The sequence below is a fragment of the Salarias fasciatus genome, chromosome 12 (assembly GCF_902148845.1).
Source record: "Salarias fasciatus chromosome 12, fSalaFa1.1, whole genome shotgun sequence".
NCBI classification, from domain to species: domain Eukaryota; kingdom Metazoa; phylum Chordata; class Actinopteri; order Blenniiformes; family Blenniidae; genus Salarias; species Salarias fasciatus.
In genome coordinates this window covers 17,982,377-17,994,581 of record NC_043756.1, presented here as the reverse complement: position 1 = coordinate 17,994,581, position 12,205 = coordinate 17,982,377, and the positions used below count along the sequence as shown (strand labels likewise).

Here is a 12,205-nt window from a genome sequence, read left to right as displayed (position 1 = left end):
TACCTTCCTTTATTCCTTTCTGAAATAAAGTGGTAATCCACTTTGAGTGTCACATAATTTTGCTTTTTTTATTCAACCACAAAGAGTGAAGCTGTTCAACATCTGTGCACACTGTGTTAAAGCTTATTAGAGCTCAGTCGTCAGTCATAGTGAGTGCCTGGAAAGGGTGCTAAAAGTTTTTTTTTTTTTTTTTTTTTTTAAACAGCAATTTGCGTATTATATGTTGTTCTGTGGAAGTACAGATAAGAACTACTAACAAAAACTCAATAACTGTGCTGGTAAATGTGTATAAACTGTACATGCAGTTCCAAAGTAAAATGTTGCCAAATTTGCTGATGTACTGTTGTACTGAGAAGCAAATATGGGACAAATTGTTTTAAATTTTACACAAATGTAAAATTGCCTCTCTGGATCCAAACACATTTTCAGCAAATCAATGTCAGTTGGGAAATCTCAGTTTGGGAAACTGTGAAGAAATCAAACTGGAGCAGTTAGATTCGGGCTGAGTATTATTATGCAAGTTGTGATGCCATACGTACCTCGATATGAAAGAGTACGGTATGGTGTGTTACGGTACGATGCAGTGTGACACAATTCGATACATAAGAAATTATTGCCGTATAAAAAGTCTTAAAATTAATCTAAGACCTGACACACCTAAGTATTGATTGATATTTTGCACAGAATAGATCAGATTAGAGAACATTGTAAAGTATAATTTATAAACATCTCAACATCCACATTTTCTCCCTCTGGTAAAATTAAATCATTCAACCCCATAAAACTCTTTCACAACTAAACAAAATGCTGGCCTTTAATGACAGCAACATATCAATACCTACAGATGAATGGATTGAAAAACCTCCTATCAGATTCCAGCAGCACTGTTTTCATGATCTGCAATTCTGAAACATAATTCATCCCGCATAGAATCCTACTCGGAACACACGTCACAAACTACACCGCATGGCCTTTAGTCCAACCGAAAACTGTTTTCACCGTCCCACACCTGTTGATCGTTATTTCCACGCATCTTGACTTTGTAAACACACCCAACCCTTCTGGTCGAAGGTCATGTGCAGGATCTTGGAGAAACTCGGCATCAGCGTCCCCGTTTGCCAAACAGTTGCCTCATTGTTGAAAAGCTTTTTTATTCAGATCATTGACCTTCACTATAAATATAATATCGTTAACTGTCTCAGTGGCTAAATCTGTTTACCGATCATTCAAACCTCACTCTCTCAAAAGATAACTGAAAAAACCTGGTCTTCAAGGATATAATATATTCTGACCCCTCTTGACATCCACAGAACTCTTTTGTCAGAAGAGATTGGATGATGGAATTTTTCAGTCGGGATGGAAGAGAACTGGACTGGAGGGACTGATTGATTGTGGCGATAAGAGGAACTTTACGAGTGGGCATGTTTGTTGACCAGGCCGGATGGAGACGGCCTTCACCTTCCTGACGATGTCCAGAATCTTCTGCTGGAAGATGGAGGAGATCCTGGACTGTGGCTCGGTGGTGAGGTTTAGGAGACCAGAGGCAGAGATCATGTATTTTTCGGAGACTTGGAGTAGGCTGCAAAAATAACAAACAAAACAAAATGAAAAAAAAAAAACAAAACAACAGATTTCAGTTTGCTGATTGACCTGTAACTTTGGCTCAGCTCAACTCTTCCTGCAATTTTAATGATTAATTCTTACATCCGGTACTTTTTTATTAATTTCTCTGTCGAGCTTCCAGGCAATCTGAGCTGATGGAGAAAAAAATGCCACAAAAACACTGGAAATCTGTCAGTTCACCACAGTCTCTCTGGTTCATACCTTACATACACTAGATAAGATTTCAATGGAGTTTCATGGTCTAGTCCAGCAAGTCCACCGTAAGGAAAACACAGGGAGACAGACAATCGTGCACACACCTATGACAAATTTAGTTTCAAACACGTTTTTGAAGTTAGGAGGAAACCAGAGTTCATAGAGAAAATCCACACAATGGTGGGGGTTCTGTAAACTCTGCACAGAAAGGCCCAGCTCAGTCAAAAGATCTCTCACCACTCCGCCACTGTGCAGTCAGCGTCACTGTAAAGAGGTCAAGCCGCTTTAAATCTGTACTACATTGTGTTCCTGTGTTTCTCAGAGTTCATTTGCGCGCAGCGTGGAATTCTGAGGAACGTCTCTCTGAACGATCACTTCGACACAATGAATCACCTTCAGCGCTTGTGAACTTTTTTCTGGCAGAACCAGTTTCAGAAGATCAACATTGTCCTACAGTTCGAAACTGGGTTTGCTTGTCCTGCATTTAAAACAGATCAACATGAATGCAGTGCTCCTATTTCCATTTAAAAATATCTACTTTTCATTAAGGAAGATCTATAGTCGAATCCTTGGACTGTATTTGTACGCCGAGTTGAATTCACTCAGGCTTTTGCTGTGTCTTTTCCTCCCCCTCACATTTCATCTGCCCATTTAGCAGCTTTGTGAGGCGTGAATGACCTCAACACTAACTTCAATCTGTAAATGAGCTGGAAAAGGCGGTAATTCAGAACGCCGCAGCCTCATTTTACTCCTCATTACGGGCGAATCTTTCACAATATTGTAACTGATAAACCCTGCTTACAGCATTCTTGCCACATTTAGTTCTGTTTGCCAGCTGGTGAGAAAGCCCAGGGCCAGAAAGCTTGTTTTTTTTTTTCTTTTTTCTAGCCCTTTCAGTGGATTTTAAATGTTAAAGGTTAAAACTGACATGGAAGCAGAGAACAGCTTAACTGTATAGACTGATGAAGACGGTGCTATTCATCAGTCTCAGCCTTTGCACAAGGACAGATACATGAACTACACACACACACGCATACATACTGCACATACGTGTGTGTGTGTGTGTGTGTGTGTGTGTGTGTGTGTGTGTGTGTGTGTGTGTGTGTGTGTGTGTGTGTGTGTGTGTGTGTGTGTGTGTGTGTGTGTGTGTGTGTGTGTGTGTGTGTGTGTGTGTGTGTGTGTGTGTGTGTGTGTGTGTGTGTGTGTGTGTGTGTGTGTGTGTGTGTGTGTGTGTGTGTGTGTGTGTGTGTGTGTGTGTGTGTGTGTGTGTGTGCACGCAAAATTACTTTTTTCCTTCCAGCCAGAGGCTTTCAACTGCCAATCACTAAATGGCACCTGACAGGCACAGGCAGGATATACCTTCCCATCACTGAAACTCTGTGCTGGTTATATATTGCTACATGTGCAAAACAGTGAGCACAGCCCTGCAAGAAAAATTGGCAGGCCACGAGCGTTTATCTATCGTGACATTGCGTCTTAGCTGGCATGCCAGTTACAACTTGAACAATTCCTTTTGGCTATTTCTGTCCTGTTAAAATGACATTGTTGTGAAAAAAGAGACACTGGGGAAAAGAACACGAGTCCTTTTGGGAGTGGCTGCACAGCCTTTCACCTTTGGCACACTTCAGAGTATGGCTGAAAAAAAAATGCAAACAGACCTTTTTTAAGAATAACATTACCTTTAACCCTCAACACGGAGACAACAGCCTTTGTATTTTGTTCCCCTCAACTTAACCAAAAGCTGTGCTGTAATTCTATATTTAAAACTTGTCACAGAATTTCAACATCAACATGGCAAGCTATGGAATTATCAATATTTAAGTATGACAGTGTACATGAAAATTCAACATTTGTTTCTATTTTAAACTTTTCAGGGAAGATATTTTTTAAAAATGGTGGCTGCGTTGCCCTGTATGAAATCTGCAAAGGTAGTTACTTTAAAACAAGGTGATGCCTTAATTCCTGCAGCCCGTCCCCTTTGTAGCCATGAGTCCTCCTTGCGTTCAGTGTCTGAAGAAAACTCTTTGATGGTGGCAGCTGGAATTTGTTGCATGGGGGAGGGAAGCCTAGCTGAAATAGCAAACCTCTGGGAACCATGACGGACTGCAGGGAATGAAGGAAGGCAAGGCGGGAAAAGCACGACTATGTAGGAATGCAGCACGTTATGTACCTAGCAGAGTAATCAAAGCATCCTCTTGTGCGATAATGAGTGTTGTGGTGATTGTGATTTTTAGGTGAATTTAATTGTATGTGTTTCCTGCCTAGTTTAAACTATTTAAGTAAGCAAAATATCGTGAATCTATGTGGATATCATTTTGTATTGTGTTCCTAAACTATGTTAAGAATATGTTACGCTCTCAGCTTTGCCTTGTGTTCTGAATCATGTTTATGTTCTGGGTCTGGCTGTGATTTACAACGCAGCCAGTGAGAAGAGGGAACTGGGGAGACCGTGGGTCGGGCAGAAATCAATGGTACCTTCAGCTGCTTATTTATGGTTGCACCAAACTCTAACACTCTGTGCTCGATGAGAAACTGATCTCCAGCGGGAGAGGGGAGTGACCGATGATGAGGGGTGACAGGGTGCCAAGGGAGATGTGGAAATAGCTGCGTCAGTACTTCATTGTGGGGCAAAGGGGAAAGATTTGCGCCAAATGTGTGTCATCAATAGGTTTTTAAAGTCCCAGTGATTAAAATCTCATGAAACGCAACTGTATTGTCAAATACATTGTTTTCTTTACTTGTACGCCCATCTTTTTACTATTTCACACGCAACAGAGACCAACGTTTGATGTTCACACCGCGAGCTCGTCCGATATCCTGCCAGCATGTGTGAGCAGTGCTGCATAATTCATGGTTTTCATCAGATATGTATAGGTCAGAACCCCTGCCGGTGAAAATATATGACGTCGATTTATGGGTTAACTGTATATGCAGTATAACATGTTGGAAAAAAGTCAATCAGCAAGTAACCAGACTCATTTATCAGCTTTTGTTGGTGCAGTATTCTAAATGTAATTTCCCATACAATAAAAGAATTCGTATGTATGTATAATAGGCATGTTTTTGGTGTGATGTATAAAAATGTCCTAAGCTCATGGCCTAGTTATTCTTTTTAAGCCTTTCTGTTTTTCTCAGGCTGTTGAACTTGAGTTGTTTTGTCCTACACCATGTGCCTCTCACCCCTTGAGGTTTACATTAAGCTGCAGTCAGCCCACTTGGATCTGCTGTGAGAAGGTCACCCTGTCGATCTGCAGAGGTCATAGTTCCAGAAGGAATGGGCCGTAATTGGAATTGGTTTTTCTCAGTATTGTAGAAGCAAAAAAAAATCTAAATCCCTGCAGGGTTGAAAGTGGTTAGCGAAGGTTGATTGATCAGCTTAATGCAGTCCGGGTTTCTTTGTCCGTCGTGTCCCCCAACCTTAACCCTGTGTCTCGCTGTCTTTCAGCTCCCGCCGGGCCTCACTTCATAGACTGCTCTTCAAGGGACCAGGCGACATTCCGCTGTAGGTGGAGTCCAGGCACTTTCCACAATCTGTCCTCCCCCGGAGCGCTCAGGGTCTTCTACCTGAAGAAAGAGTGAGTCAAAGCAGATTGGAGAACTTTTTCGAATTGATGAATTTATTCGTCTTCTACCCTCGTAATGATTTTGATTGAATCTGTAGAATTACTTGAGTTACAGGAGCATAGTTTTTTTTTTTCTTTTTTGCCTGACTGCTCAATCAAATAAACAAATTCAAAGTCATGCAGCTTGTCTATATGACCTCTGTGATCAGCCGGTTGACCAACATATTGAGTGCTTTCTTTGATTTGTCCTTCTTTTGTTGCTGTGTTACTCTTTCAGGAAACCCACCAGTGAATGGAGGGAGTGTCCAGAGTATAACTATTCAACCAGAGAGTGCTTTTTTGACCAAAATTACACATCTATTTGGATCACCTACTGCGTGCAGCTTCGCAGTCAAGACAACGTCACCTATTTCAATGAAGACGACTGCTTCGTTGTGGAGAACATTGGTTGGTAGCCAAGATTTGTACTTACATTATATTTCAAAAGTAAGCTAAGATAAATGAAATAAACATATTCTGATCTTCACATTCAGCCTTTCTAATAATGACCGATTGTGACAGATTTCTTGATAAATGCATTCAGACATTTTCTGTTATTGTTATTATTATTCAGAATGTGGAGTACTGATAAATTGGTATTGATAGGATGATAGCCCCCCGTGCCGAACATTTCCAGGAAACTGCACTTGTTTTTGAATATCAGCTAAACTGGTAAATGGCACATGATCATCAGTTTCACAGAAAATATGACATGCAGTGTTCACATGATAACTCGTTTGATTTCTGTCTGTCCTTATCGAGAAGGCTGCTGATAGCTGTGGTGGTATCACATAGCGCTGTCACATGCTTTCTGATATTCTAACCTGTTTTCTTGAATATGACGACTGATAATCATTTTGTGTTGTTTTCTGTTCTGAACCATTGCTTTTTCTTGACAGTTCGCCCCGATCCGCCGGTCTCCCTAAACTGGACCCTGTTGAATTTAAGCCCTTCTGGGCTAAGTTATGATGTCATGGTCAACTGGGAGCCCCCACCCTCCGCAGATGTCCCGTTGGGCTGGATGCGGGTTGAATATGAGATGCAGTACAGAGAGAAAAACACCACAAACTGGGAAGCGGTGAGTTCTGCGTTTCGATTTCAACTCAGAAGTCTTTAACCCTAAGCACATAATCAGCCGACATATATAAATCCCACTTCAAAAAGTTTGCAAGATCACATTTTGCACATGTTTAAGCAAGGCTCCCGCAAATTAAAACACTCATGCATGCTCAGAATAGCAAATTTTAGGTAGGTCACAGAGGGAGAGTTTCAAGTTTCCTTTCCCCTCCCCCATGAAGTCTTGTGGCTAAAATTCAGTATAGCTTTGTTGGCAATCCAGAGCAAGGCCCTCTGAGATAACACCGTCTCTCTGAAGGAAGCGAAGGGAGGGATCTGTAGGTCAGAGGCCATGGGACCTCGTACAGGCTCATATTCATTACAACTTGGCAAGCCAGTTTGACGACTTTAGCCTTGGAAACTGTTTTAGACCCCTCCATTATGATCGCGTGTTCCCTGTCAAGTGTATCTGAAATACCTCCACAATGGTACCTTCAAAAAGGTCACAGTTACACGCTCCAAAAATAAGCATGGGCTCCTTGGACACTGGAGCTGTGTTGATGTTGTTGCTGTTTTCAGTTTTACTCATTTATCTTCATTTTGTGGCCATAAATTTCAGTTGGAGATTCAGCCGCATACGAGGCAGACGATCTACGGTCTGCATATTGGAAAGGAGTATGAAGTTCACATTCGCTCAAAGATGCCGGGCTTCACTAAGTTTGGCGAGTTCAGCGAGTCGATCTTCGTTCAGATGGAGGAGATCGTGCCCTTAGGTAAGCAAACGATGTGGACGGGTTTGTTCTTTTAAATGAATGAATTAAAAATAAAATGTCTGACTTGTTATTTTAGGGCAGAACCAGAACAAAGCCCATTCTGTGGTTTTCTTCTTAATGATGAAAATTTGATTTTTTCTTTTCAGAATCCTCAGCCTCGCTCACGCTCGTTCTTATTTTTGGGATTGTGAGCATCCTCATATTGATCTTGCTGGTCGTCATCTCTCAGCAGCAGAGGTATGAACAGCCACAGAGTTTATTTTCTCTGCAAGTGTCAAATCAGCCCAAACACAGACGGACAGCACGTTACTTACATCATGCTCTCATATCTTTACAGATTAATGATGGCAATGTTGCCTCCAGTTCCTGCGCCCAAAATAAAAGGCATCGATTCTGAGCTGCTCAAGGTACATTCAGCGGGAATTCTGATTGTGTTATTATTGAATGTATGAATGGATGGATGGAAATGTTAATGCAGAATGAAATCATGAATGCGGCTAGCTCACTGCAGACAGCCCATCCAACTGTGTAACGATTTGTACAAAATCCATAAATAATAAATAGACAATGACAGGATGACAACTGAAGGCAACGTGATGGGGGAGTTTGGTTCGATACTGTGGGTGTTTTATTGTCAGGTGGTGCATTCAAGAGCTTTATTAGCAAAAACAAATGATTGATCCTTGAAAAAAAACAGCAAAGGAATAATTACAACCACAGCTCTTTTGTAACAAGACAAAGGTGAAATACAGTGAATAGGATTTTTAGCTGTTGGATTTAATTTATTTGTTCAAAGTAAATTTGTGTTTTTGTGTTATTACATTACATTTACAGTGTTACATTACTTTCTCCATCTGCACATTTTGTGTGTGTGTGTGTGTGTGTGTGTATACTTGTGTGTGTACATAGAAGGGAAAGCTAGACGAGTTGAATTTCATCCTGAGTGGCGGAGGGGTCGGCGGCCTCCCCCATTACGCCCCGGATTTCTACCAAGATGAGCCGTGGGTGGAGTTTATCGAGGTGGATGCGGAGGATGCAGACGGTGGGGAGAAAGAAGATAACCAGGGATCGGACACACAGAGGCTTCTCAGCCTGCCCCAGCCCGTGAGCCATCACTCGAACAAAGGCTGTTCTAAAGCTGTCAGGTGAGGATGACGAGATTATTTTAATCACGTGCAAAAAAAAAAAAAAAAGAAATCTTCATTTCTTGATTTTTGCCCTTCTTTCTCTGCCAGCTACCCTGACGAAGACTCAGGCCTGGCCAGCTGTTATGACCCGGCCCTGTCTGAACAAGCCTCACTAATTCTGATGGCCACCCTTCTGCCGGGCCAAGCAGAAGACGAAGAAGGCTCCATCGATTTTGTCGAAGCGGCCCCAGCCACGGAGAGAGGCGAAGGGGCTTTTGTCCAAGCCCACGGTGGAGCGCAGCAGACTTGGGTCAACACAGATTTTTATGCTCAGGTTAGCAACGTCATGCCATCCGGGGGTGTGGTGTTGTCTCCGGGCCAGCAGCTTAAAATACAAGAAAGCGCCGCGAATACGGAGGAAAAAGCGCAAAAGAAGGGAAAAGGGGGTGAAGACGACAACGACACGAGAGAGAGGAAGCAGAAAGAGCTGCAGTTTCAGTTGGTAGTAGTGGATCCAGAGGGAAGCGGCTACACCACAGAGAGTAACATCCAGCCGATCAGCACTCCGCCGAGCTCCCACGTGCCTGGAGAGGGATACCAAACTATACACCCTCAGCCGGCGGAGGCCAGGCCTGCAGCCACAGCAGAGGAAAATCAGTCACCCTACATTCTTCCCGACTCTCCAGAATCCCAGTTCTTTGCCCCTGTTGCAGACTACACAGTTGTGCAGGAGCTGGACAGCCATAGTCTGCTCCTGAATCCGCCTCCCCACCAGTCGCCCCCTCCCTGCATGCCACAGCACCCTCTGAAATCCCCCATGCCCGTAGGTTATATCACCCCAGACCTGCTGGGGAACCTCTCCCCGTGAAAATGACAATGACACTCAATCTTTTATATATGGGGCCGATTAATCAATAAATCCCCTGCAGTCACACTACCTGATTCCTGCTGGAAACCAAAAAAATAAAGACACAGCACTCTGGGTGGGCGAGTGTGTACAAGGATCTGTTTCCACGGGATGCTGAAATGAGCAGCTTCTGCTTTATCAATTCATGTGATGCACAGGTTGCGAGATGTAAACGTCACAAACTAAACATCCAGTTTGCTCTTTTTGTCTACATCCGTGCATCCATGCCTGACTGTAATGAGTCAAAAAAGAAAGAAAGCAGCTTCGTGTCAGTGCTGACCTTTGCATTGCATCTCTGACTGGTTGACACGGTCAGAGTCCTAATCTTGCAGAGCGATGTCGAAGATCATTGAGGGGAAGATGAGCACACTATAGTCATGCTACTTTAAGATTCTTGAGATTCTTATCTTACTCACTTCGTCATTTTGTATTAGTTCTTCTGCAGAGATATATTTTTTTACAAAAGAAGAAAAAAAAAAAGCAGAACACGGTGTTAAACATAGCTATGCAGATTTAACTTGCATTCCTGGCCTCAATGTCTCAACTAAAGCATTTCATATTTTTGATAAATAAATGGCCAAACTTTGAATAAATCACATGGAGAAGAGTCCCTAAGGATATTAACATTACTCTGTTTTTTTTCCCATGTTGGTAATGTTGAAAGGCACTCTGGAAAATGAAGGACATCATAAAGTAAAGATGGATAAAAGGGAAAAACAAACTGTGGATCACAGCAAAATAATCAAACAATTTAGATTGAAACCTTCAGTTCATTAAATTATAGCCTCTTTTTCTCATCATCACTGCGAACGTAAAGTTGATTTAACCACTGAAATGTGACTCCTGGAGTAAGAGGAGGAAGTCCTTTACTCACGGCTGCGAGCCGCTCAGTCGAACGTGTAGCACCGGCAAGTGCCTTGCTGAAGGGTACTTAAATAGGGTTGATTTAGGAGACAGAAAGGGAATCATGCACACATCACGGTATTCAGATAAATAAGATGTTCCATCCTTTATCAGCGGCCACATTTAGCCTTCGCTCTCACCCACAATCTGCTCAGAAACCTGAAGCTTTAAAGGGCACTGTGTGAAATGGAAGTCATGCCTCTCGAGCACACTGGGTGGCAGCGTTGAGTCGCTATGTGATCCCTCACTTGGCTCCGACTGTGTTGTTTTAGTGAGTAGCTGCAGTGGTCCAATGGGTAAAAGGTACTTTATCATGAACACCACTCTGTAATTACCAAGAACTTCAGCCAGTGTTGTATGAACTCTTCTTCCAGCTGCTTCTCTGGGTGACTTAACACACCACGGTGTGGCGCAACGCCGCGTTATAAACACTAAATGAGTTGGGTCAACTTGGAAATCTTTCTGACTTTGGTAGATATACCAGCGACAAGCCACAAAAATCATCTTGGAGGTGGTCTCAGGACTGTTGTGTCTCATTTGGCTCATAAAATTACATTAAGCTTCATTATTACACGTTGTACCAATGACATTGAGCTTTCTCCGTGGGGGCTTGGCTTTCCACATACAGTAATGATATTGCAGGGACAGTAACTGGATTAAGCTGAAAGACTGTGAAAGTAGTGTAATCGATGGAATCAGCTTACACTTTATACGTCTTACTTGCCAAGTACATTGTGCGAACTACATGTGCCTATGACAGTGTTATTGGCTTGCCTTTTCCGTGCTGCGGTACTATACTTACGTGAATAGAAATGGATCATTTATGTATTGCTAAGTAGAAACAGGTTCTGCTGTGTGTACAAAGAGTAATGGAATCTTCTGTGTGCACAGATTTAACACTAAAATATGCACAAGGATTGACACAGTAACACGCATGCATGCACACATGAACACATTTAATAAAAAAAAAAAAAGCCTTAATATTGCCTTCTCATAACATGATGAGCTGAAAGTTATTTTCTTTTAAGTAAATATTTCTTATCGAACTGAACACAGACCAAAACTTTTTTTTTTAGTGGTCAGTGCAAGTATTAACATTTAGTTCCAATTTGTGCTATAAAATAAAGCTACTCATACATTTACATTGATCTGTGTTGAGTGTACATCTGATTCTTAAGAGAAACATTAAAAAATTTTAAAAATAAAATAAACAGAATGGTGAATATGTGCATAATAGGGCATGATATTGTGTTTCTGTCCACTTTTGTAAAATAGCCACATTTAGGGCATTTTTTTAGGGAAGAAGCAGGCTTAATTGTTTAGCAGCATTAGCACATAGTTTAAAATGATCATTGTTTGATTTCAAATGTAAAATTTTAAATATTTGTCCTATTACTGTGTGTTTGGTTCGTCACGTGTGTTTTATTCTAAGAATATTATTGCAAAGACTTGACAACATGCCTGTCACACACACGACAGCATGGCATACTGTGTAAAAAAAAAAGAAAAAGCTGCATCAACCGGCTACTGCATGGTTTGTGATACAACACAATACTTTTTTTTTCTTTTTTTTTTTTTTTATTATAATGTTTTTATTATAGAGTCCATGATTGAATCATGGGCATTGTTATTTCATAACATCAAGCTGGCCTCTAAATGAGAACATCATCTCATTGCAGGCAACACACACTTTACAATACAGAAGAAACAGGGCGAGCCTCGGCATTGTGTTGTTTTGGACTCATTTTGGGGAAATGCAGGCTAATGCCTCACACAGAGTAGGTATATTTTGTATGGACAATCCTTTGACAAAGGCAGAGACAAAGCTACAAAGATAGAGCCATAAAATGACAGCTTTTGAAAATGTGAATCTGATAAATGTGTGCCATTTCTCTCTCTCTCTCTCTCTCTCTCTCTCTCTCTCTCTCTCTCTCTCTCTCTCTCTCTCTCTCTCCTCTCTCTCTCTCTCTCTCTCTCTCTCCTCTCTCTCTCTCTCTCTCTCCTCTCTCTCTCTCTCTC

The 12,205-nt window shown here is 41.8% G+C and overlaps 1 protein-coding gene across 1 annotated transcript in view; it reads left to right on the top strand.

The window, feature by feature from the left end:
- ghra (growth hormone receptor a) overlaps positions 1–11,690 on the top strand; it is a 29,067-nt gene extending 17,377 nt beyond the window's left edge. Inside the window, exons 3-10 of the mRNA XM_030104040.1 lie at positions 5,264–5,393; positions 5,659–5,828; positions 6,320–6,498; positions 7,096–7,249; positions 7,396–7,486; positions 7,587–7,656; positions 8,159–8,394; positions 8,485–11,690. Of these exons, the coding sequence (XP_029959900.1) occupies positions 5,264–5,393; positions 5,659–5,828; positions 6,320–6,498; positions 7,096–7,249; positions 7,396–7,486; positions 7,587–7,656; positions 8,159–8,394; positions 8,485–9,244 (1,790 nt within the window). The 3' untranslated portion in view covers positions 9,245–11,690. The remainder of the gene's footprint in view (positions 1–5,263; positions 5,394–5,658; positions 5,829–6,319; positions 6,499–7,095; positions 7,250–7,395; positions 7,487–7,586; positions 7,657–8,158; positions 8,395–8,484) is intronic.
- Positions 11,691–12,205: the final 515 nt, after the last annotated feature.